Here is a 26,468-nt window from a genome sequence, read left to right as displayed (position 1 = left end):
CGGTTTTGCAGCCCCTAGTGGATGAAGGGGGAACTGCAGTGTATGCACTTCTGCATAGGCTTCACTTTTACCCGCCGAAGGCTTCGTTCCATCTTTCACATACAGTCTATGCTGGATACCCAATGCCAAATGGGATCTTGGCTGCATGGAAATCCAGAAAAGCATGCCAACAGTCCTCAGTAGCCTTTGAGAAATCTTGATAAATGCTGATCCGGTTTCCTGGCCACCTCGCGTTGGTTTTGGTGGGCCTCTGGTTTCTGGTTTTTATGGGGGCTAGTGTTCCAGTGGCCCTCTGGAAAATCAAGGTGAAGGAGGTCCGGCAGCACTTCTTTTGGGAAAGAAATTGCAGCATTTTTCTCACAGTGATCTGGAAAACTAGGGAAACGAAGATCAAGCTGCCTGTCCCTGTCCTCATCCTCAGTTAGTTTGGTATGCAGCCTGACCAACTCAGAAGCAGGTGCAGCAGGGTGGTCACGGCGGTGTTTCTTCGCATCCTCCAGCATGTCAAAACGAGCCTCTGCGCTAGTCATCCTAGTTAAGATGTCCACCACCTTGTTCTCGACGGCTGCTAAGCATGTCTCTGAAAGATCCCTCTGGATCTTTCTAGTCTTTTGGTCATCAACTAGTTGGTGGAGAAATCCCATAACTGCTGCATTTGATTGTATCTCAGCCTCGGCCATGCAGGCCTCTGTAGCGACAACGACCTCCTGGCTAGCCGAGGGCCCGGTGTCATATGGGTGATGCCGAGCAGTATTTACATCTGTCATTTCTGGCAATATTTTAGCTATCAAGCATGTCACAAGGTCGAGGATGAAAAAAATCTAGTGGTTCTTCCCTGTAATGCGTATAAAATGCCAAAAAAGGCGGTGGCAATGCTGGAGCTCTACTCTCAAGTGGCCATCATTATCTGTCACCAGTCTCCCCCATTTCTGCAAATATTTAGTTACATCTTTTTATGGGACAACTTAAGAAATTACACTTTGATATCATGTAAAGTAGTCAGTGTGCAGCTTGTATAACAGTGTAAATTTTCTCAATGCACAACCATTAAACTGCTGGCATCAAAAGTGAGTACGTCACAACATGTCCAGATTTGGCCCAATGTGTCAATATTTTGTGTGGCCTCCATTATTTTCCAGCTTTGCCTTAACCTTCTTTGGCAGAGTTTACCAGAACTTTATAGGCTGAAGTCCTCTTCCAATCCTCTGTGAAGGCATCACATTGCTTCTCCACCATCCGGGATGCCCCATAGACGCTCAGTAAGGGTGTAGATCTGGAGACATGCCTGGCCAGTCCATCACCTTTACCCTCAGCTTCTTTAGCAAGGCAGCAGTTATCTTGGAGGTGTGTTTGGGGTCGTTATCATGTTGGAATAATGCCATGTGGACCAGTTTTCAATGGACAGGTGTCATGATCTGCTCCAGTATGTCACAGTAAATATGGCTCCTTCAACAAGCTGTAGCTCCTAAGTGCCACTCATACAACCCCAGACCATGACACTCCCACCACCGTGCTTGACTGTCAGCAACATACACTTCTCAGCAAGTTTTCACCAAACAAGCTTGACACCATCTGAACCAAGTAAGTTTATCTTGGGCTGAGTGGAACTGGTTCTGTTAAACCGCTGCATGGCCTATAGCCACCATGCTGCGGCTCAGTTTCAGGCTGTTGGCGGTCTACTTACAGCCAAGGCCGTCGTTATGTAGAGCTATTACACTTTTATCAGATCCTCAGAGGATTTTTTTGCCATAGAGCAGCCATATTGGACTTCCAGTGACCAGTATGAGAGAGTCTGAGAGCAATAACACCAATTTAACACACCTGCTCTCCATTCACACACAGGAGTCACATGACACCAGGGAGGGAAAATGTTTAATTGGGCCCAATTTGGACATTTGTGCTTAGTGGTGGACTCACTCCTGTTGCCAACAGTTTAGACAATAATGGCTTTGTTTTGAGGGACGGTAAATTTACATTGCTATACACTCTGCACGCTGACAACTTTACATGGTATCAGGGTCATTTCTTCAGTATTGTACCATGAAAAGGCGTAAATATATATTTTTATAAATGTGTGTTCTCATTTTTGTGAGTTATTTTATGTAACAAATAGACCACAATGTGTGGAGAAACTGAACAATGGTTCCTGTCTATGACGCTGCTAAAATCAGCATCAAATTCGTGGTTTGCGGTGTGATTAGAACAGACAGCAACACAGAAGCTGAAAGTCCAAAGAACGGAGTTGACTTTAAGGTTACATTTAACTGTCCCATAGGATTCCTGATGATTCTTAAAAAGATTGGAGGAGTTCGACCCCTGATCTCTGGTTTCCTTTTATGAACACAGCTGTCAGACATGGTGGTGTGATTTTGAGTAATGATCACTTGAATCTTTGATTTAAGACACAGTTTGTCAGTCTATGTCCAAACAAACGTGGACATTTTGCTTACTGGAGTTTTTCCATTCTACATCCAAAATTTCACGTTCACACGTCAACATACACAAAGAAAAAATCTGTCCAAAGGTGGCCATCGAGCCATCTCTCCATTGATACACAGCTACAGGCTTACCTGTTGTAAAATTGCTGCATTGGCTCCCCATGCGTTTAAGGGTTGATTTTTTAGGTTCTTTTAGTCATTTACAAATGTCTTAATGGTCTTGGGCCTTCTTATTTATGTGACATGTTTTTAGGTTATGAGTTCTCATGGACCCTGAGGTCCTCTGGTACCGGCCTTTTAAATATACCAAAAGTCAGAACTAAAACACACAGCGAGACCGCGTTCCAGTTTTATGGTTCTCGCCTTTGGAACAGCCTGCCAGAGGACCTCAGGGCCGCAGAGACTGTAGATTTTTTAAAAAGAGGCTCAAGACCCATCTTTTTATTTTAGCTTTTACTTAAATTTTTTGTCTTTTCTTATTTATTTGTCTGTTTATTTATTTATTTTTAAATAGTTACAGTTATTTACGTATTTATTTATTTTTTCATTAATTTTTAATCTTTTATATATCACTGTCTTACCTAATTTTATGACATATTTTATGTACTTTTTATGTATCTACATATTACTTAAGTTTAATCTCATTGTTCTAATAATTGTTTTACAGAATTATTGATTTAGTTATTTTATCTTGTGTGTCTTTATTTTATCTTTTTAACCTTTCAGCTCCTGTGTTTCTTCTTCCTCATGGTAATCCTCCGTGTTGGGGGCTGCACCTGTTTGACTGACGGGGCTGTTGTGGCGGGGGTCATCCTGCTGGGGGAGTTGGTAGGGGTTCTGCACTGCAGCCATATGGCTGCGGTGTGGACCCCTGCCTGCCCCAGCCTGGGCGTCCCTGTGGCCGTGTCTCTGTCACTCCTGGTGCGGCTCCTGACATGGACGGACTCCCCAGATGTCGTTTCCACTTAGCAGTGTCAAGCCAGATACAGATGACAGAATCCTGAAGTTATTTGTTTTTATTTTGCCATTAATGGTCAGGGAAAGGGTTGGGTTGTGTGCATGTGTGTGTGGGTAACATGCGTGTGTGTTTTTAAGTGTGAAACTGTTTTATATTTTTACGTTGTTAACCACTTTTAGTATGAAAAAGTGCTATACAAATAAGGTTTGATTTGATTTGATTGGATTACTGCCTCACCAGGAGAGTCTGATCCCTTATAAATGTCAAGTTGCACCTCAGACAGATAAGAATGTGGATGTCCCAGAATTTTCTTCAGCTACTTAAAGAAGCACCACATCATCTACTGACCTTAAAACTCCACATTCCAGACTTGTTGGATGACACAGTGACATCTGTGCATTTCTGGCACCGCCGCTGCCCAGCAACGTCTTGAGGCTATACTCTACAACATTTTTATCTTGGAAGCTGGGGAAGCAGAGAGTTGCTTGACGCTAGAAAGCACACTGGCTGTTATAAACGTGCACCGTTGCTGATTCAGCAAAGAAAGATTAAAAGAGAGAAAGCGACATCGATTCATCGTTAGATCGTCTTCTGCTGCCAGGAGAGAGCTAACAGGTAAACTAGGAGCCAAGATGGATACCAAATTAGCTGTCGGGGTGCATGAAAATGGCAAAAGTTCTGCACTGTGTCTTTAAAGATAAAAATGAAATAATAGTATTTGGAAACACAGATTATTGCTGAGCTTCAGTCACCAAATTAACAGATAAAGCCAGAAAATTTTACCACCTGAAGAATATATTTTGACTTGGAGGACTGATTTGTTAATGCGTTAGTTTTCAGTAGCTTTAATGTAATGGAGTATTTACAGGCCTCCTGTGTCCTCACAGAGATCATAAAGAGGAAACATTTCACTCTTTGTGTCTTGTCCAGCATTTAGGCAAGCAGAATGATGGTCTGGATGCTGTGTTCTGCTGAGCTAATTTTCTTTGCCAAGGGAAGCTTTATAGATATAATGATCCCCTTGACTTTCTGAATTTTTATTTTATTTCTATATTTATTTTGTATTATTGTTTAAATTGTTGAGTTTGTACTGCTGGACCGGAGAGGACAGAAGAAAGACAGAAAGAGAAAGAAGAGAAAACACCTCATAGGAAAAGTGAAAGAGATGAAGGGAGAGGGAAGAAAAAAAAATTGATGCTCTCTTTTAATTAAATTTGAGTTTTTCCTATTTAATATATTCTTGCATGTCTACATTCACAGTGATGATGATGATGATAATGTATTTCCCTTTGGCATCTGTATCATATGAACTTCACTATTTATTCTGTTAACTATGTGTCTCTATTCTAGCTACTTTTTATTGTGTTTAAATTTTACTATCTCATGTTTCTTTTGCACTTTGCTGTTGTGCTTTTAATGTTTCATGTGAAGCACTTTGGATCATGGCAGATATTTTAAACACTTGAATTTACTTTCAAGCCCTGCAATGGACAGGCGACCTGTCCAGGTATACCCCCTTCGCCCAACGACTGCTGGGATGGGCTACAGCTTCGCCACAAACCTTCATTGGACGAAGAGGTTTCAGAAAATGAATGAATGAATGAATGAATGAATTTACTTTCCCTCAGTTGGAAAACTTGGATATTGTTTGGCAACTGATTACTTTTCATTCTGTACATAAACTATTTAAAAATTGGCCAGGTCTTAACATTTCTGTATTTCTGGGTTGATAAATAATTATTTTATTGGTTTTAGTTGAAATGATCATTATTCTCATTTCTATATTTAAGAAAAAGACTGAATTTATTGTTGAGTTTGTTTGTTTCTGCATGGTAGAATAAAGGAGGAATAAATCGTACAATGATTACTGATCATTGATTTAATAAAAAATTGCAATTGATTTAAAAGTTTCTTATAATTAATTTAGCTTACAAGGTTTTTGCGACTCAGATTTACATAAAAACACTCCAATTATTTTTTCTATGCTTAAAAACCCAACAATTCACGCTGCTCATAAACAGTGCAGACACATTAGCAGAAAACCGTGAATGGCATTTCTCACAAAGCTCTTTTCCAGTGCCCTAAAACTACATTTGTATCCAATAAGTGTGTTCATCCATAAGTGTGTTCACGCTTCTGTTCCATGCTCGACTAACCTGGACTGTATCTACTTCCTGTAGAACAGATGCTTCAAACCATGCTCTCTTGGTTAATGGTTTGAGGAGAGGAGGACGATAAGGGCCCACAAGCATGAAGAAAGCAACAGGGGCCACACCAACTAACCACCAAGCTATTCAGAGCCAGTCATTTTCCTTTGTGAAGACCCATCAAAAAGGCATTTATGTCCCCGTGGGCTCATCTGGCCCCTCAACTCAACCACCTGATACAGCACTAGTTAGTCCCAGCTGTCTGGAGTCACAGACAGACTTCTCTGCCCATTACCTGCCTCGCTCAACAGCTGTGACCCTTGCTATAGGCAGCCAATTACAGGCAGAGTTTCAGCCAGGAGCAAAGGTTCTCCTCAGTCACTGCGAGCACGGTTACAGCGAGGGAAAAGCAGAGCTGACAGGCTGCAACTCTTTCCATCCATTTCAATAAGATCCCATGCAGATTCCCATCCCTGTCAACGTACAGTAACTGCCTCTGGGGGGAGAAATTTCCTAACCGCTATTTCATCGCCTTTGCTTGCATTTCAAAGCAGATTGAGCAGAAAGAAAAACTTAAGATGCAATGTTTAGAAACATCATTTCTTTTTCACAAAGGTAGATTTGTCCTCCACGCATCTCACATCCAGTTTTGCAGTGCAAAACCATGCAGTGAAAACTCTTTAAGCCAGCAGATGTCCAAGGTTTTGACTCAAATCTTTTGCATTTCTCCATCCTACGCTGTATAATATTGCTCTGTCTCTTTTCATCACTGCACACATCACATGTAATACCCCCATGAATGAATCAACTATGCTATTTCCAAATAATTGCATATTAGGCCTGATCTGACTCGTATTCATCCTCCTTTCAACTTTACTGACCACTTCCATTCCTCCATCAAGAAAATTGCAAATTACAAAGTATGTCTGGCTCTTACATCAGCAGAGTGAAAATGAGCAGAGAACAGGTGGAAAATGGGAAGGGAGTGAGATGCAGTCACACCTCTCTACATTTTCTCTACTTTTCTTTTTGGAACTACCTGTAGGTTCTCAAATCAAGTTCTCTGCAGGGTTTCGCACCGTGAATTCAGCTGGTCATTGACTGTTCATGCATTTTTAGAACTCAGTATGACAGAATGATTATTTTCCTGTCGACATGAATGAACACCAGCAAAGTTTCTCCAAACTCACTGGGATAAATATTTCAGTATTATTAGTTGTCGCCGTCACAGGATTGCTGACACAAATGGAATTTCTGCCCAGATACAGAAGCCGTTTTATCAGGTTCACCTGTTCAATTGCTTGTCAATACAAATATCTGATCAGCCAATCACATGGCAGCAACTCATGTAGACATGGTAAAGACAGATTGCTGAAGTTGTAAACAGTCATAATAATCAGGAAGAAGCATTAATAAAAAAAAATGTCTGGTTGATGTCAGAGGTCAGAGGAGAATGGACAGACTGGTTGGAGATGATGGAAAGACAACAGGAACATGACATGGTTTAACCAGCACAGCCTACCTGAGTCCTGCTGCTGACCATGTCCATCCCTTTCTGAACACAGTGTAGCATCTTCTGATGGAAACTTCCAGCAGGATGATGCACCATGTCACAAAGCTCACATCATCTCCACCATGACGATGAGTTCACTGTCCTCCAACGGCTCCACAGTCACCAGATCTACATCCAGCAGAGCAGCTTTGGGATGAGGTGGAACGGGAGATTCTCATCATGATGAGGTGGAACGGGAGATTCTCATCATGATGTGGTGGAACGGGAGATTCTCATCATGATGTGGTGGAACGGGAGATTCTCATCATGATGTGGTGGAACGGGAGATTCTCATGGTGATGAGGTGGAACGGGAGATTCTCATCATGATGAGGTGGAACGGGAGATTCTCATCGTGATGAGGTGGAATGGGAGATTCTCATCATGATGAGGTGGAACGGGAGATTCTCATCATGATGAGGTGGAACGGGAGATTCTCATGGTGATGAGGTGGAACGGGAGATTCTCATCATGATGTGGTGGAACGGGAGATTCTCATCATGATGTGGTGGAACGGGAGATTCTCATCATGATGAGGTGGAACGGGAGATTCTCATGGTGATGAGGTGGAACGGGAGATTCTCATCATGATGTGGTGGAACGGGAGATTCTCATGGTGATGAGGTGGAACGGGAGATTCTCATCATGATGTGGTGGAACGGGAGATTCTCATCGTGATGAGGTGGAACGGGAGATTCTCATCATGATGTGGTGGAACGGGAGATTCTCATCATGATGAGGTGGAACGGGAGATTCTCATCGTGATGAGGTGGAACGGGAGATTCTCATGGTGATGAGGTGGAACGGGAGATTCTCATCATGATGAGGTGGAACGGGAGATTCTCATGGTGATGAGGTGGAACGGGAGATTCTCATCATGATGTGGTGGAACGGGAGATTCTCATGGTGATGAGGTGGAACGGGAGATTCTCATCATGATGTGGTGGAACGGGAGATTCTCATGGTGATGAGGTGGAACGGGAGATTCTCATGGTGATGTGGTGGAACGGGAGATTCTCATCGTGATGAGGTGGAACGGGAGATTCTCATCATGATGAGGTGGAACGGGAGATTCTCATCATGATGTGGTGGAACGGGAGATTCTCATCATGATGAGGTGGAACGGGAGATTCTCATCGTGATGAGGTGGAACGGGAGATTCTCATGGTGATGTGCAGCCAACAAATCTGCAGCAACTGCAAATGCTGTGATGTTTTATGTCAACATGAAGCAAAATCTCTGAGTAATGTTTCCAACACTGTGATGGTCTGGTGACCTGTCCAGGTGTACTCTGCTTCTCACCCAATGACTGCTGGGATCGGCTGCAGATTCACTGCAACCCTTAATTGGACTAAGCAGTTTACGCAATGAATGAATGAATGAATCAATGAATGAATGAATGTTTCCAGCACCTTGTTGAATCTTTGATACCAGGACGGAAGGCATTTCTGACAGGAAAAGTTGTTCAACCTTCTCCTGTACCAGGTGGAGCTGATGAAGTGGATAGTAACATTATGTGGTGTTTCTTGGTATTTCCTTTGACTAAACACACATCTGCCTTTAGACACACTACATGTGTCAGTTTAAAGTGGAACTATTATGTGCATTTCAGGCTAATTTATTTTTATTTCTGAGACCAGAAGGGCTGGGATTGATCAAGTTATTGTCACAAATGGCTTTATTTACTTCAGACCGACCCTCTCCGTAGGCTGTCAGATCAGCCTGTGGGAAAAACGAGTGGATTGAGACTCTTCCGCATTAAGCCCCGCCTCCCGCCACTGCACTACATCGGGAGTGCGCACCGCACCTGCTTTCGCCGTCATTGTAACATCTCATAAACAGAAGGATTAGGCGAATATAAACTCAATAAAAAAACAAAATACAATGTCAACACATAGCATACAGCCCTACATGTTGGAACCTGAATCAGAGCCTGAAAACGAAGTGGAAAACAGCAACCCACAGCACCGAATGCAGCAGGATGTCTCTCTTTGGTAAACTCACCAGCCACCGTTGGAAATAACTTTATCCCACGTTTTCCACCCACCTGATGTATTTGTACATGTCCTTGTTAACCAGTAGAAGGTAACCAATCACCGAACCTTATCCCCCGGGACGTCACAAGGATTTCCAAGTAGAAAAAACTCTCTAAAACAACACGTTTTTCATCGCCCTGGAAACCGAACGGAGAGAGTGCTGGAACTCAAACTCAAACTCAAACATGCATTTAGGTGATAAAAAAACGGTGCCGTTCACATGTCTGATGAGGATTCAACACTGGAACACTGTAGAAAGCTCAGAAAACTTGAAATACCAGAATAGCACCACTTCAAGGAACTATCTGCAAGTTATTTACAATTTCCAACATTTACAGTAATCTGGACACTTGTGATGCAACTTATAGTCATTCTTGGCCTCTTTTACCCCAACATATGACAGACATAAATGTGTAAGTACCGCCTTTAGGCAGAACAGCCTACAGTATATTATTTCCCACTATAGAGAAGTTTGATATGATCCAACATACAAATGAAAAATGCTGAAAGAGAAAGAGCTTACTTGAAAAACTCCACAAAGGAAAAGCCATATCCGTGTTGCTCAGCAATTCCTGCACACACAACGTTGGCTGAGGCTCCAATCAACGTCCCATTTCCTGAGAAGATGTGAGAAAAGTGTTCATGTGAAGCAAATGTCACGGAAATCTACAACACAATCGATTAAATCATTTTTATAGATACGTCTGTTAAAACAATTAATCTGTTTCATGGTTTCATTCATTCATTTCTTATTCTTGTCTCCATGGTAACGTTTGTGGTTAGGCTTATATTAAGTGGTTCCATAACAATCTGTTGCCAAGTTCTTCAAGATGAACCATTAATTTGAGTCACGTATGTGGAACAGGGATACATTAAAACCCTGCAGGACACTGGGCTTGGTGATCCCTGCAACATACTGTTCTTACTGGAGTCTGATGACGGCAATATCTAAATCATAATATGGTCAGCCACAGCGGAAAAATGTCAAATTAAATCTCAACAAGTTAAATTGAGCTTTAGGACCTCCCTTGTGAATGCTGTGTTTCTTCCTCCCAGCTGGGATGCAAGAGAAGGAAGCACAACAAGGAGAGAAGAATCAAGGTGGAACATATTGAACAATTCATCCTTTAAACAGGCAGGAGGAGGAAGCAAGGACGTGCAAGAAAAAGACGAAGAAAAGGTGTCCTGAAATTCATGTGTCAGCTTGTAAAGAGAGAGAAGGCTTTGTGGGGGAGCAACAAGCTTAGATGTTCAGGTATCTGTCATTTGCAGAAGACTTTTCGGATTCTCAGTCGTCTAAAGGGGCTCCGACAGATTAAACCCACAATGTGAAGCAAACCTTCGCTATAAGAGACAAAGCAGCCAGGAGAAGAACAGAAAAATGAAAAGAAAAATCTTTGATTACAGGGTTCTGTTTCAGATTTATGTTACTGGTTTGTCTTTAAGATTCCAGCAATGCTTCATTCACCATGATGACCCAACGACCACATTATCATGCAGCTGGATTCATCTTCCATCGACTGCAGCGACCCAGCAGTCGCATCTGTTGTGTTACAGCTCACATCTTTAGCTGGGACGGACCTTGGCGGCAGCAACATCATGCCACTGATCGATAAAGTTCTGTCTCAGTGCAGCTGATTAAACTGAAAAACTCTGACAGCTCTTCCTGGTCTGCTGAAAGGCCAGTCGCAGGGGTGCAGTAGAGCCTGGAGTAGAACCTCAAGGCATCCTTTCAGGTCCTTGAAGCTGCCTTTTTAAAAAAACTGGGAGCTTTCCCCGAGGAGCGGCGCAGCTTTGGAAAACTGTGGCCGCCACCGACAGCAGAATGTCTCTATCTGCCAGAGGACAATGATGAAGATCCTCACCTTGCAGATAAAGATCAATAGAAATTTCTGGTGTTTGTAGGGAAGTCTGGAGGCTCGCTGTTCATTTTTAAATAATTCTGCATCTCTTGCTTTTCTTCATTTCTCCTAAACTTTCAGTGTGAGTTAAGTTGTTTAAAAAATCTGGATTTTACTAAACAGAAACAACCAATCAGTCAAAATCCAGTCTTCCAGATGATCACCTTCGCCAAGGTTGTGTTTTTACTGCCGTTGTGTATTTGTTTCTGTTTCTGTTTGTCTTTATCTGTTTGTTCTTTATCTGGACGGATATTCATGAAATTTTCAGGAGTTGTTGGAAATGTGAAAAGGAAGAACTGATTTAATTTTTGTGGCGATCTGGATCACAGTTTGGATCCAGGAACATTTTTAAAGGATTCTTTGACATTGTTAAATAGAGCCATTTTCAACATTTGTGCACGTAGCTCCAACAAAAATGTTTGGAGGAAGAAAATACAGGACAACCTTCAAACAGGCTGTAAAATATATCGAAGACATATCAAGGCAAAGGAATCATTCCGGATACTATGATCCAGGATATGAAAAAATAGTTGGCATTTGGAATTTTCTCCATAGGAAGTAAAACAAATAATTACAACGTGGGGAGATCTGTGGGCCTTGGCAGAGCTTTGTGCTCTCCAAGTGCTTTTCCAGTTCCTTATAATGGTTTTAAATCAATATAAAGCTTACAAAGAACGGAAATGTTCAACTTTTGTAGTTTTTGCATTTCAAAGGAGAGCATTTTTCTAGAACTACAAAAAATGTTGTTTCCAGAAGTCTGTACTACGAGTCGACGCTGCATTTTCTCTTACCCAGGTAACTTCAGGGTTAACCTGCTGGTTCACCTCTCATCGGGTTGTATCCCTGTCACACTGAAACTATCAGCGTTTTAGCATTTGATCCTGGGTTTGGTTTTTTGCTTTTCTATTATGTTTTCATTTTTTACATTCCTGCATGGACTGTTTTAGGAGTTAAGAATACTAATTGGATCATCCAGCTAACTCATGCTAAACGGCTAACCTGATTCAGAGCAGGTTATGTTCTGGATAAGAGTTCGGCAAGTATGAAATCACCAGCTCCTGTCCAGTCGGGTCTCTTGGAAAATGTCTGTCTGTCTGTCTATGTTGGTGAGGGGATCATGAGAGGAGCGCTTAGAAGAGAAGAGTTTTTAGGGATTTTATTGAAGTAGAACAACCTGGAAACTAAAGATCAAACCTGTCTGAGGTCGTTGTGATCTAAACAGATGGAAAAATAACACACACATCAGCTGAAACAGCAAACACTCACATCAACTAAAACCCAAATGTTTCATTGGCTGAAATCCCTCCTGCAGAATCATCTGGAAATCTGTGTAGTTATAATAAAGTGTGTAGGAATCAGGACTTACCGCCGAGACAGGCTCCCATGGCCAAAGCAAAGATGAGAGGCTTTACTGGCAGGTTGACATCAGCGTCCTGACTCAGGTTGATGAGAACTGGAATCTGGAAGCACCAGTGACAGATTGGAAACCACTGAGAAAGCACAACTGAAGCACTCAGTCGCCATATTTTCTGTGTGAAGCATTTTAAACAGCCTCTCTACTAAGGAATCCTGATCTAAACTGTAGCTGATTTATTGTTTAAAGACCATTTGTGCAGACTGGATCATTTGACATTGTGATAGTATGTCATCTCACAGAGGTTTTGACAAATAAAGGAAAGAGCTTTTGTAATAATTTGTTCATTATTTACTCTCTGAACACAATTTCTGCTCTGAATAAAAAAACCCAAATCTCTGTTTTTCAGCCTCTGTCTATTGTGACAGTCAGAAAAAGCATGTTTTTATCAGTTGTGCACTGAATTGAGAGCTGACGTGCTTTGAAATCCCTTTTTTTCAGGTGGAACGAGGCTTGCGTGGGCGTGTAAAAATGGGAGAAACTATCAGACAAAAGGACGTCCTGAAATCTGCAGACTGACAAGTCAGAAATCTGATGGTGTAATTACACACAGCAGTCTCCAGTTCTGCAAACAGGCTAGCGCTTTTTCTGTGTCTGTCATTTTGATTGATCGCAGCTTTGAAGCATTGATTTCTTTACAGGTCATTTACCTTTAAGAAAACACACACAGCTGCTAAGATGTTTATGAAACAGAAACACTGAGATGCATCTGGTTCATGGTTCAGGTGAGTCAGGTTAATTTTTACAGCATCTTTCACGTAACGGACAAGTCAAAGTGTTTGATATGAAACATTAAAAGCTTTACAGACGGTCGAAAGAAGAATAAAACACAACAAATAGCAAAAATCATAAATTATATTAAAATAATTTAAAGGAAGATCAGTTAAGTTATCATGCAGATTTCATGCAGGCGCATGGTCTGTAGCCTGGTCTGTAGTCTGGTCTGGAATCTAGTCTGGAATCTGGTCTGGATTCTGGTCTAGAATCTGGTCTGAACTCTGGTCTGGAATCTGGTCTGAACTCTGGTCTGGAATCTGGTCTGGAATCTGGTCTGGAATCTGGCCTGGAATCTGGTCTGAACTCTGGTCTGGAATCTGGTCTGGAATCTGGTCTAGAATCTGGTCTGAACTCTGGTCTGGAATCTGGTCTGGAATCTGGTCTGGAATCTGGTCTGGAATCTGGTCTAGAATCTGGTCTGGAATCTGGTCTGAACTCTGGTCTGGAATCTGGTCTGGAATCTGGTCTGAAATCTGGCCTGGAATCTGGTCTGAACTCTGGTCTGGAATCTGGTCTGGAATCTGGTCTAGAATCTGGTCTGAACTCTGGTCTGGAATCTGGTCTGAACTCTGGTCTGAAATCTAGTCTGGAATCTGGTCTGGATTCTGGTCTAGAATCTGGTCTGAAATCTGGCCTGGAATCTGGTCTGAACTCTGGTCTGGAATCTGGTCTGGAATCTGGTCTAGAATCTGGTCTGGATTCTGGTCTAGAATCTGGTCTGAACTCTGGTCTGGAATCTGGTCTGAACTATGGTCTGGAATCTGGTCTGAACTCTGGTCTGGAATCTGGTCTAGAATCTGGCATGGAAACTGGTCTGGACTCTTGTCTGGACCAGCTGACCTGAGTGTTTGGATCTCAGGTCTCTGTTTGGTTTTTGTTCTCTGAACATTTCTCAGATGGATTCTGGTTCTAAACCATTCTGGGATTCTGTAAACCATCAGCAGGGTTTTAAAATCTATCTTGTGACTGACTGGAAACCAGTATAAACCGGAAACCAGTGTAAAGACGTGAAACTGGTGTGATGTGTTCAGATCTCTTATTCCTGGTTAAAGCTCTAGCAGCAGCATCTGGATGAGCTGCAGATGTTTGATGCTCTTTTAAGGAAGTCCTGTTAAAAGACTATTCCAGTAATCCATTCTACTGGAGATGAATGCATGGAGGAGTTTCTACTGGTCTTACTGGGAGAATAAACTTTTCATTCTGTTGACTCTTATGGTAAAAAGCTTTGATGTTGCTGCTGGAAGTCAGAACTGAGTCCATCAACACTGCAGGGTTTAGATCTCTGCCAGTGGATTTAAGAATCTGACTCTCCAGATGTTTACCGACGCTGACCATCTCTCTTTTCTACCAAACAGAATAATCTCTGTTTTGTCTTCATTTAAAGTAGAAAATTCTCATCCAGGAGTTTATTTGCTCCAAACTCAGACAGTAAGTCTATTGGACTGGACTCATCTAATGCCAAAGACACATAAAGTTGTGTATCGTCTCCATATACAAGTTGAACAGAAGAGGTCCAAGGACTGACCTCTGTGGGACTCCACAGGTCAGGGCCATTCCCTCAGATCCATATCTGCCAATTGTAACAAAATAATTCTGCCTTCTAAACAGGACCTGAACCAGTAAAGGACCACTTTAGAAAGTCCAACCCAGTTTTCCAGCCTGTGTAACAGGATTCTGTGATCTACAGCATCAAACACAGCACTGAGATCCAGCAGAACCAGGACTGATACTTGACCAGAACACTGAGATGAGGCCTGAAGCCTGACTGAGGTTTATCAAGATTTCCACTTTCTTATAAAAGTCATTAAGCAGCAACACAACTATCTCAATAATCTGGGATGTAAAAGAGGTCAGAGAAGGTCTATAGTTGTTAGAGACCTTTTCTGTTGTCGTGGCTCTGAACAATCAAAACATTAAGGATATCTATTCCCAGGTTGGGAACCACAAATCTACAACCATAGAGATGGTACAGAACAGCACATAAGAGTACTGTACTGTACATTACATGTTGCATTTACTGACTTTTAGACATCTGATGTTTTTCACAGTCAAGGCCAGTTAACATTAAATATTTGCACTGGCTTGTTCTTTCTGTTGACACAACACAGTAAAAACAAGCATTTTTGCATATTTCAGGCATAGTTGGGAATAATATTTAATTATGAATAATTCATTTGTGAGCTTTGATTAAAAACTGTGATCATTTAACTGCCTTATTGCTTAGTAATCATGAATAAATTGCTGTGATTTTGCATCAGTTTATTACAGTAAGAGCTCTTACCATGGTGGCGGTGAAGGGGATGTTGTCAATGAGAGAGGAAGCCAAAGCTGAAACCCACATCACTAAGATAATGGCTATAGCCAAGCGTTGATCTTCTGGCACCGCCTGGGAGGGCAGATAATCACAATAAGACATCACCGCCATTTTTTATTGATATTTAAATACACAATCTCTACCTGAGCTGGTCGTATTTGGTGTGTTTTATATAAATCAGTGTCTCATCAGGATGAGAAGATGAAGCTGTTTACTGACAGGACCACAGGTGGTGGGTCTCGGTTTTATCTTGAAAGCCCTGCCGGTTCTCCACATGACGTAGTTTGAACCCTCTTGATCTCATCCCAAGCAGTCATGATCAGGTTAAAGGGAACAATATCTCCCCTTTTCACCTTGCCGTCCAGCTGCATCAACAGGGCGGCCATGCTGTTCTAACCGATATGTTTACTTTTGTTTGAAGGCACAGAGCGAGTCCAGGATCCTGATCAGCACGCCACCTGTCATGTGTGATTATTAGACTTTCACAGGACTGCTGCCTAAACATAAGCTGACGTACCTATTACTGCTGCAATTCTTCTATAAGAGAGGACTCGCCTGTGTGGTGCGCGGCGGCAAGAATATGGCTGGAAATTACCTAAGACCCCTTCAACCACTGGCAGAATTCAGACGTAAACAAAATAATAGAATACAGAGCTCTGCAGGGCCTAAAGGATCAATATGCATGGAATGCAATATCATGTCACCTGTGCACAATTATCAATTTTATCAGCTGCATGAAGGCCTGAAGGATGATGGCTGAAAATCAAAGGGAAAAACTCACTTTTATAAGCAACGCTGTCTGCTCCCCGATGTAGTCGATAAGCTGCAGCTGGGCTAAAGCCTGAAAAATGAACAGGAGGAAATCAATAATAACCAAAAATAAATAAATATACAGAATTACTCGCAGGTGGGGACCAGAAGATGAAAAGCATCTTTGGTTTTTAAGTAGTGCTTATTAAAAAGACAAAGACAAATCTATTTACAGTCTCCTTTATGCATAAGACAGAATTTAATGCTTCCCACAAACAGTTGTGCCCACATCCAGGCCGAATAATCAGAGGAACGAAACAAGCCCTCATTGTGCTCAAGTCCCATTCCTCTCTCTGACCTTTTACTGGACGGCTCATGGGAAAGAAATAAGTAATTACTTTTAACAGTGTAAGCTTCCAGCCCAACTGAATTTCAGTCATTTTCAACAGATCTCGCCCCAAGCAGGGTAAAACTTTACCCCAGACCTGGATCCGTGTGCTGAAACCAAGACAGCTGCAGTTGTTTGGCTTCATGTTTTTGTTTTCTGCTGTTTTGGGTTCAACCCAAACACAAATACACACAGTCTTTCCATAAATGCCAGAAACAAGGTCTGTCTGCTAAATACCTCCATCAAAACAAAGAGGGCAGCGAAGAACAGCAGCGTGGCCCACTCCACCCGGTGCAGAATGATCTCAAAATCCTGGACGTCAGCCAGAACCAAGAGCCAAAGTGCACCCAGGATAGCAATCCAACCTGAGAGAGATGAAGGAGAACGCCATCATACACTTTCCTTTTACAGCTACAAAACCTGTTCAGCCAACACACGCCGAGTCCACGCAGCACATTTTCCCATTTAGATACAAGGAAGCAAATTATTTGCATCACAAAGGAGCATTGATTGTTTTAAACTGAAGTTTTACCTGGTCTATGTTCAGTAAAAACTGTCTGAGTCTTATTAAAGAAAGCAGGTAAAATTATCTCCAATAATCCATCAATACTTAGCCAAAACAACAATAATGAGATGAAAATAAAATTCTAAATTTTCACCAATAAAAATATATTTAAATCAAGTTTAACTTGCTGGCAGTGATGGATTAACCCAGAAAGACACAACCCATGAACAAATGATCAGATAAATGCAAATTTTGATCTTTATTTGTTTATTTGTTAAATTAAAAAAGTACCTAAAATTGTATAAATTATTATCATGTAATATGTTAAAAATGTTGTGTGTGTAATCTTCTGCTTTCTGTTGTCCATTAAGGGGCAGAAGACCAAAATTTGATTGTATTCCACAAGAATCTGAGCACAGTTTGTACCATAAAGAAATCCCAAACGTCTCAGAAACTGGATGTTTCATGTATGTCACGCTGGGTTCTTATGGCTTTAATACGTTTTCACAAAACCTTTATCAACACAAAAATGTCGTTCCGGCATGTTCTGTCTGAAGACCAAAAGTTGTGTCAAGCCTGCTGATATCCAGAGTGAAAGTGTTTCTGAGAGAGACATGAGTGTTCAACCACTCGGAGAAAATGTGATTAAACAGGTGAGCACCGGTAATTGCCTTGGCTCAGACCTCTGAGGAAATAGTTTCACAACTCAAGGGAATTAGTGAGGAGGGACGAGCGAGGAAGGACATGAAAAAAGTGAGCAACAGAGGGAAGACTGGGCACACAAAGGCTGGTGAGAATACATCAAAACTGGATTGTAGCTTCGCATGGTGTTTACAGGATAGTTCGGGAGATGCAAGATAAAGTTTGTGAACCTCAGAACAAGTACGGTAGCTTTTGTTATGGACATTCCCAAACTGGGATCCCACCCTTCACAACTGAGGTTTCCAGCTCACTATGATGCGCTCAAAAAAATAACTAGTTAAGTGAACATAATAATGGAAAGAATTTCCACTTTATCGAGCTTTAATTTTCCTAGAAAATTTGTCAATTAAACTAAATAAAAACAAGTTTTGTCACCTTGATGTATTTGGGCTACTGTTAGTTAATTATTAAAGCTCAGTCTTGTTAGATCTCTGAGAGTAAATAAGGTATAGAGGACAGAGGAATAAGGTACTTCACTTAATGGAAGCCTTTCAGCTACTGTTTTAAATTGTACAATTATATTAATTACTTGTGCTGATTAAGCAAAATGGCTGCGTGGTGGCATAGTGGTTAGCACTGTGGCATCACAGTAAGAAGGTTGCTGGTTTGATCCTTGTTTGGGGTGACATTTGGACAGTGGAGAAGTGGAGTTTGCATGTTCTCCCTGTGCATGCGTGGGTTCTCTCTGGGTACTCTGGCTTTCTCCAACTGTCCATGTTGGGTTGATTACTCTAAATCTAAATACACACTCACCCGTAAGTGTGAGTGGTTTTTTGTTTGTGTGGCCCTACGATGGACTGGCGAGCTGTCCAGGGTGTACCCTGCCTTTTGCCCAAAGACTGCTGGGATAGGCTCCAGCTTCATCGGACTAAACGGTTTGGATAATGAATGAATGATTAAGCAAAACAAAGTTAAGAGTATTCATCAGAAATGCATTTTAAACATAGTGTACATTTACCTGCTGATGTCATGTTTAGTAAGTCAAAACAGATCAAACTGGATATTCTGGAATAAATCTTTATACCAGAAAAGGCAATGCTTGTGTAGAAAAACTGTTTAAAACCTGTTGTAGTTAAAACACAAGCCCAAAACTTCAATAAACTGCTCCTCAGACAGAGCGCAGTGAAGTGTCCTCTCCAGGGCGGGACTGAGGTCCTACTCCGAGTAGAGGAGTATCTCGCCGTATCAATCTCAGTGTTTGGTTCATGAGGTCGTCAGATGGATCAGTGATGTAGACTCTGCATCAATCTGTTGTGGTGAAGAAGGAGCTGAGCAAGAAGGCAAAGCTCTCTATTTACTGGTCGATCTATGTTCCTACCCTCACCAAGGGTCATAAGCTGTGGGTGGGAAAGACAAGGTTGCAGATACAAGCAGCTGGAATGAGTTTTCTCAGCTGGATGGCCCGGCTATTCCTTAGAGATACCGGTGATCCAGGAGGGGCCCAGAGTAGAGCCGCTGCTCCTCTGCATGGAGAGGAGCCAGATGGTGAGCACTGGTGAGATGTTCTGGGCAAGTCCCTCTGGCAAGAAGTTCATGGAAGACCCAGGACATGCTTAAGTCTCTTGACTGGCCTGATAATACCTGGGGACCCCCTACCAAGCATGTGAAAGTGGATGGGAGAGGGAAGTCTGGGCTTCCCTGCTTAGGCAGCTTCCCCCGAAACCTGACGTATGGATGTATGGATGGATGGATGGATGGATGAATGGAAGAATGGATGGATGGATGGATGGATACATGGATGCATGGATGGATGGAAGGATGGATGGATGGACAGATGAATTGATGGATGGATGGATAGACGGATGGATGGACGGATGATAGATGGATGGATGGATACATGGATGCATGGATGGATGGATGGACGGATGATAGATGGATGGACGGATGGATGGATACATGGATGCATGGATGGATGGATAGATGGACGGATGGACGGATGGATGGATGGATGGATGCATACCTTCAAAGTACCTACAGGTTATACACCTTTGGAAAACTAAGATTCCTGAGATCTGAATGCTGCACACAATTCCAGGCCACAGTTAAGATTCAGTAAAGATCTTGTTTCAGACCAGCCACCAATGGAACTTATCCAAAATGCCACAATGTACTCCATCAGCAGATAATACTGCAACAAATGGTCCTGCTACATCCAGTAAAATATCTGTTCACAAGTATTTTATCCATAGAGAAAAACTTGCTTTAAGCAAAAATTTGAGAATTTTAAGTGATTAACTCATGATGGCAATAAAATGTCACATTCACCAACTAATCAACTGCATCTCTCTGCCAATACCATCTGATTACCATGTCTGGAAACTAAGCCAATCAAAGTCTTATCAATAAAGCTGTCATACAAAAAACATGAATTCATAATAAGCTACAAACATGCAGAATGATCTTCAAATCAATTGAAATTAAAGGCAACTTCACATTTAAGAGTGTTTTCTTATTACCATATTAAAGCCAGGCTTTAATACATACAATTCATGTAAAATTATGTTGGGTAATTAGAGAAATTGTTTTTTTATACTGTCTGGTACTTAGATGATCAGTGGTTTTGGCAGGAAGTCATATGAATAGAAGGATGTCTGTTGAAACAGCTACAACAAGCTTCAGCTCTGCAGATGTGGGTGTGGAGGCAGAGTCATTCACACTTTTCTGTGGGGTGAGATTTGAGACCATCCTGCAGAGTTCGATAACATTTCTCAGTTCAAACGAGCTGAGGCGTTACTGCAGAAAGAAGGTCAGCATTGGATTAAAAAAATACACAACATGCTCTTCAACCTGCTCGACACCATGGTTCTCTCTCACTGATCAACACTGGAGCAATTTGTGGAAGCCAGTCTTAGCCAATACATCAAATGATTTATTTATGTGAAGGAAATAAAGGTAAAAACGTGTTGAACTTTCTCATCTTAAACATTTGCAAGGTTCTTCTGGGATATAAATTTAGATTACACTATTGATTTCCTCACTTGAGTCACAAATTGCCTGAATGTGCGCAACCAGAGGCAAACAGCAGACATCAAACCTGAATGTTTCTCCAATTAAAAATAGCTTTCAGGCAAGTTTGAACAGTTCATGATGCGTTCATCTATCAGATGAGACGGCAACATCGAGTTCAACAAATGTTCAGGGGAAAGTATCGAACAAAGATGCAAGTAAAATGCTGCCGATAAAGAGATTTATGCTTTAAGATTTTAGAAAGAATCCAACCAACTTTAGGAGATTTTAGAAGCCTTTCATTGGATGCATTCTGATGAATGAAAATAGTTTAATCTTCACTTACACAGTAAGTCACCAAGCTGCCGACACAGAAGAGGAAACAAATGACTGGGCAATAATCAAACTGCAATTAAATCATAGCATGTGAAGTTAATGAATTTTTAATGAGGCTGAGTTTTTAAACTGCCTGTGAATGAGCAGACTTCGCTTGCAGCTGCAGTCAACCCTGACTACGACCTGCATACATTAATGAGCGTCGTGTTTGAACAGGCGCCTCTCCCTCCGGCGGGACAGAAAACATGCTGCTGTGGGGTCAGTCCCATTTAATAAATGTCACAGAGAGGTAACCTGAGTGTTGCCTGTAATTAACTGAGCGTGCCTGGTGACTGAGTAAACTCACAGGGAGGTGCATGTAGACGGCAATCTAAACTAATGAGATGCCGGTAAGGTCATCTGCAGAGTGCACACAAGAGACGCAGCAGTCAGAAGTGTCAGACAGATGAGATATAACCCTCAACTAAACCACACGCTGACAGGTAAGCAACGCAGCAACATTACCAGGATGGGATGAGGAGAAATACATCATTTCCATAACTCCCGCCACCACAAGAACCCTTGAAACTTTTGCAAGTCCTGCTCGCTCATATCTGAAGTATTGAGCCCAAAATTGATTTTTTTTTAATTGTCATTCTTCATTCATTTAATTGGGATGCTGCTGTTTTGTGTCAAACATGAAACAAGAGCTGATCTTACAGAAATGAGAAGAAGGCAAACAAAGAAAAAAAGTCTGAATAAATGATCTAAAGAAAGGAGACATCCACCAAAACAATCATTTTTCTTAAAGACAAGAGAAAAATGGATCAAAGTCAGGATTTAAGAAGCATTTGTATGTTAAGTCATGTTTTTGATAGAGTAATTAAAAGGGTTCATCAGTGGAACAACTACAAAAAAGGTTTGAAGATCTGACAGAAGCAGAAAAATTAATTGCAGTAAAAGATTATAATTAATTATCAACAATATACTGGAAACATTTTACATTTTAATTCTCTATTAAGAGAAAAATATTCCCATTGGTCCTATTGGTGATTAATAGCCATCCATTTTCCTAACCACTTAGTCCAATTTAGGGTCGCAGGAAGCTGGAGCCGACCCCAGCAATCAATGGATGAGAGGCAGGTACACCCTGGATGGGTCACCAGTCTGGCTTCCTCCCCCCATCCAAAGACATGCATGTTAGGTGAATTGGTTACTCTAAATTGCCCATAGGAGTGAGTGTGAGTGGTTGTATTTCTCTTTGTGTTGGCACCATTGACAGCATAAAAAGAGACAAACGGAGCCTCCGTGACGTCACCCGTAGGTTTCTGAAGAGCTAAATTGAAGCTCGGTGTGCGGTTCCTACCATCGCCATCTTGGCAGGGGCATGGATGTCGTCTCTCCCAGAAAATACAAACATGGGCAAAGAGGTGGAGCTGAGAGAGGGGCTGTGGGCTTCATGGTGGATGATTGACATAGAGTGAACTCCAAGCTGCCTGTAGCTAAGAGCTAACCGAGCTAACCTGGAGATAACAGGAGCTAACCAGCTAACGGAGGTAAGTGAGCTAAAGCTAAGTCACGTTGTTAACTGGCTAAAAACCTCGGTTGTTCTACGTTCTTCTTACTTGAGGCGGGAGATCTGATAGTTGTCAATCAAAAAGACACGCCCCTAAATATGCTGAATTTCGAGATTAATTTACTGTCAAACAAGGAGTTAAAAAAAAATTCATTCCCCCCACTGTTGTCATGAAGGTAAACCTGACCTATTAAACCGAAAATGGATTTTTGTACCAGGCTGTAAACATGTTTATTTCTGCTGTGAAGTTGGTCTTTTTAACATGGGAGTCTATGAGGATTTGCTCTGTTTTGGAGCCCCTAGCAGATGAGGGAGGAACTGCAATTTTTTGCACTTCCGCATAGGCTTCACTTTTAACTGCCAGAGGTTGCCGCTGTGATGGATTTGCGACCTGTCCAGGATGTACCTAAAGACTGCTGGGATAGGATCTTGCATCCCCGCGATCCTTAATCGAATTATGCGGGTCGGATAATAAATGAATAATAATCATACCAATAATATTTATTTAGCGCCCATTTATTTAACTTGATTCATTCACCCAAGATTTAAAAAAAAAAAAAAAAAAAAAACTCAGCACATCTTCACCAATATTCCTCTGAGTAAAATAAACTTCCTTTCACCCTCAAACTTTCCCAGAAAAAAGCCACTAGTACAGAAGTCTGAGTGGTGAAATTTAAAAAAGAACATTTTGTACAGCGCTAAACATTTATTTTACTTCTACAAACTTAACTCCAGCTGGATTTTATGTCCTAAAAAAAGAAATGAATGTGTTCCTCTCTCTTACACACACTCACATACACTGTTGTGACAACTGTGGTCACATTACAGACATGAGAAATAAAACATATTACATGAATAACATGGAATATCAAGTGGAAATATTTGCAACAAGTTAAAAAAAAAAAAAAAAGGTTTGTTAGTGGTGGGGATCAGTGGACTCCCTAACAGTCCTGGTTTACGGGTGGTGGAGTTAAACTGGATCCTTGTGTCTGACCACAATGACTTGTGTGACTAGCTCCATGTTATGAGCTATCATGGCTGCTAACATCTGGATCCTTGATCTTTGCAAAAAAAAATACAAAATATCTCACCCTTGTCTCTATTCTTAAATATTCCTATACAAATTAAGTCTGGTTCCGAGCTATATTTCTCCACATATTCATGCTATAGCCATGTTAAAATTAACTAGCAGCCTTGCTAGCCTCCTGTTTAAGTTAAATCGGATAATGTAGATGTAGCGCCACGTAACATCGATACTGAGGTACTCTTTAAGCATCTTTATAGTTATTTTTAGCTCCAATATGAAAGCCTTGTTTGAGTTAATGGGTACTCTCTTAATACACTCACTGAAAACTAAACATGGCATGGTTTCCCATATTATCTTAAAAATCACTAGGTGCTAGTATATAGCTAGATCAGCATTGCTACATACCTTCATGCTAACATCTGGTTAACAGCCTTACATAAGTACTTGAACAGGGACAAAATATCTTAAAGGAACATGTAGACAAATGTCAATATTTTTAAAGGATGACTAATTTGGTAACCAATTTAAAACTTACATCAAACTGGTATGGTGATACTGGTGATCGGAGTACATCTGGAGAGACTTTTCATACCTCCTCCAGTGATTTGTCAATTACCTGAGCCGGCATCTAGGGTGTCCAATCAGATTTCAGAAATGGCCAACGACGCCTCTGGTTTCTGCTAGTGGTCCAAAACTAACTTCATAGAAATACAGCTAAACACAGTTTGTAAAATCAACAGAATTGGACTGATGCTTTACATTTAGGAGCCATAAAACTGGGTTGTTGGTTAGTACTATAAACACAGGACTGCCAAGCTAAAGCTAAAGACCCGATCTATAATCACCCCCAACACCCCAAAATATGTCCACACATAAACACACAGACACAGTGTGTTTGTTCTGTACCAGGGGTATTCAACACGGTCCTACGAGGGTCGCAATCTGGCAGGTTTCCCTTGTATTTCTGCTTGAACACACCTGGATCAAATTAAATGCCTCAAACAGCCAATCAGGTTCTGCACAAAGACTCATTAATTTAAGTCAGCTGTGTTGGAGCAAGGATACATAGAAAACCTGCTGGATTGCAGATCTCTTAGGACCAAGTTGAATACCACTGTTCTGGACGTTCCTCTCCGCTTTCCAGCAAAAACTACCTCATTTTCATAGTTTTTCATAGGACTAGACCGATGCTGGCATCGGGGTCTGTGTTGTTGGGATGTTGGGTTCTACAGAATCGTATTACATAACATCCTCTTAATGCCACCATTCCATAATAAACACTGTGAATAACTTCATATTTATATGCAAACATGGAAAAAGACCCAACAAAGTTAGAATAACTTTGATAATAGCATACAGTTTGCTATATATCTTGGTATGGTCCATCATAGCCATGTGAACACAGAGGAGCTGTCTTGGTTTGGACTTTTTGTGTGTATTTTGTTCTTGTTTCCCGACTCATTTAACTTATCAATTACACTTCTTTCTAATTGATTTCCAGTATTTATTCCCCTTGGTTTCTGCTTTCACTTGCTGGTTCTTCGTGTTTGTTTGTCAGTTCCTGATGCTTCACCGTTCCATTCTTTAATTTATTAAACTGATATTGGCAGCACTTCCTCTGCCGTCCTGCATCTGTCTTGGCACATCTTTGCAAAGTTAAACTAAAGAAATGGCTTCAAACAAAATAATGTTGCAACCCAAAAAGACTGAGTTTCCAGTCCAAATGTAAATATTACAATGAGTCATTTTCAGTGCCAGAATTCTGGATATGACTGTGGGTAATTGGCCCAAACAGATAAAAATGTATCAGTGGTATCTAAACCTCCCAGCTCATGTAGAAAGCCAAGCTTGATTTCCACAAACCTCTCTACCGGGGAAAAAAGAGATATCAAACTGAAAGATTTGGAGAAGCTTTGATGAGGCTGAGATCTACTTACCGAGATCAAGATGAATGTTGGGAACAAAGGAGTTGAGAAAGAACATGAAGATCACCACACCAAGGACAGAGGCACATTTCACCAGGAGAACCTTGTCAGTTATTCTGTGCTGTGGAAGCAAAAAAATATTTTATATACATATATATATATATATATATATATATATATATATATATATATATATATATATATATATATATATATATATATATATATATGTGTGTGTGTGTGTGTGTGTGTGTGTGTGTGTGTGTGTATACATATGTGTGTTAGTGTGAATTTGGAGTGGGGGATTTTATTGATATAACTGATAGCAATTGTCTTAAGTGAGCCTTAAAAGACACACCCAACGTCATTACTTCAATGCCATCAATGCACCCTTCTGCTGTGATGAAAGAAAATGTCTGATACGAGGAATCAAAGCTTACCTTCTTTTGCAGCTCTTGAATGTTTTGTTCCCAGTTCTTATCCTCTTGAGAAATTTGCCTGTCACACAAAACATTGAAATTTGTCATTAACTCCACTTGTCTGAAGGTTAATGAGCAGGAGACATTCTCAAGAAAACAGTGCCTGTTGGGTTATGACATAATACTGCATGTTAGCTTGCATTAGTCATAAACCATTTTCCCTCCTTCCAGATGTGACAGTAATACTTACTGTTTCCATTATCTCATTAACCTGTATCTGATATCTTAATCATGAGTACAGAGCTTAAAAGAGTAATAAAAGGAAAGAGCCATTAACAACAGAGAAATATGTGTCTGTACAAGGGGATAAAATTACAGG

At 41.1% G+C, this 26,468-nt stretch overlaps 1 protein-coding gene across 1 annotated transcript in view; it reads right to left on the bottom strand.

Moving 5' to 3' along the window:
- Window positions 1–26,468, bottom strand: part of oca2 (oculocutaneous albinism II) — a gene marked incomplete at both ends in the record, with an annotated part of 83,070 nt that overhangs the window by 12,495 nt on the left and 44,107 nt on the right. The window contains 7 exons of the mRNA XM_079245397.1: window positions 9,654–9,747; window positions 12,398–12,491; window positions 15,504–15,608; window positions 16,318–16,377; window positions 16,912–17,039; window positions 25,683–25,791; window positions 26,111–26,168. Of these exons, the coding sequence (XP_079101523.1) occupies window positions 9,654–9,747; window positions 12,398–12,491; window positions 15,504–15,608; window positions 16,318–16,377; window positions 16,912–17,039; window positions 25,683–25,791; window positions 26,111–26,168 (648 nt within the window). The remainder of the gene's footprint in view (window positions 1–9,653; window positions 9,748–12,397; window positions 12,492–15,503; window positions 15,609–16,317; window positions 16,378–16,911; window positions 17,040–25,682; window positions 25,792–26,110; window positions 26,169–26,468) is intronic.

Source organism: Telmatherina bonti (genome assembly GCF_933228915.1).
Source record: "Telmatherina bonti genome assembly, chromosome: 8".
Taxonomy (NCBI): domain Eukaryota; kingdom Metazoa; phylum Chordata; class Actinopteri; order Atheriniformes; family Telmatherinidae; genus Telmatherina; species Telmatherina bonti.
Note: the sequence above shows the minus strand (reverse complement) of the source record. Positions and strands in the feature narration are given on the sequence as shown.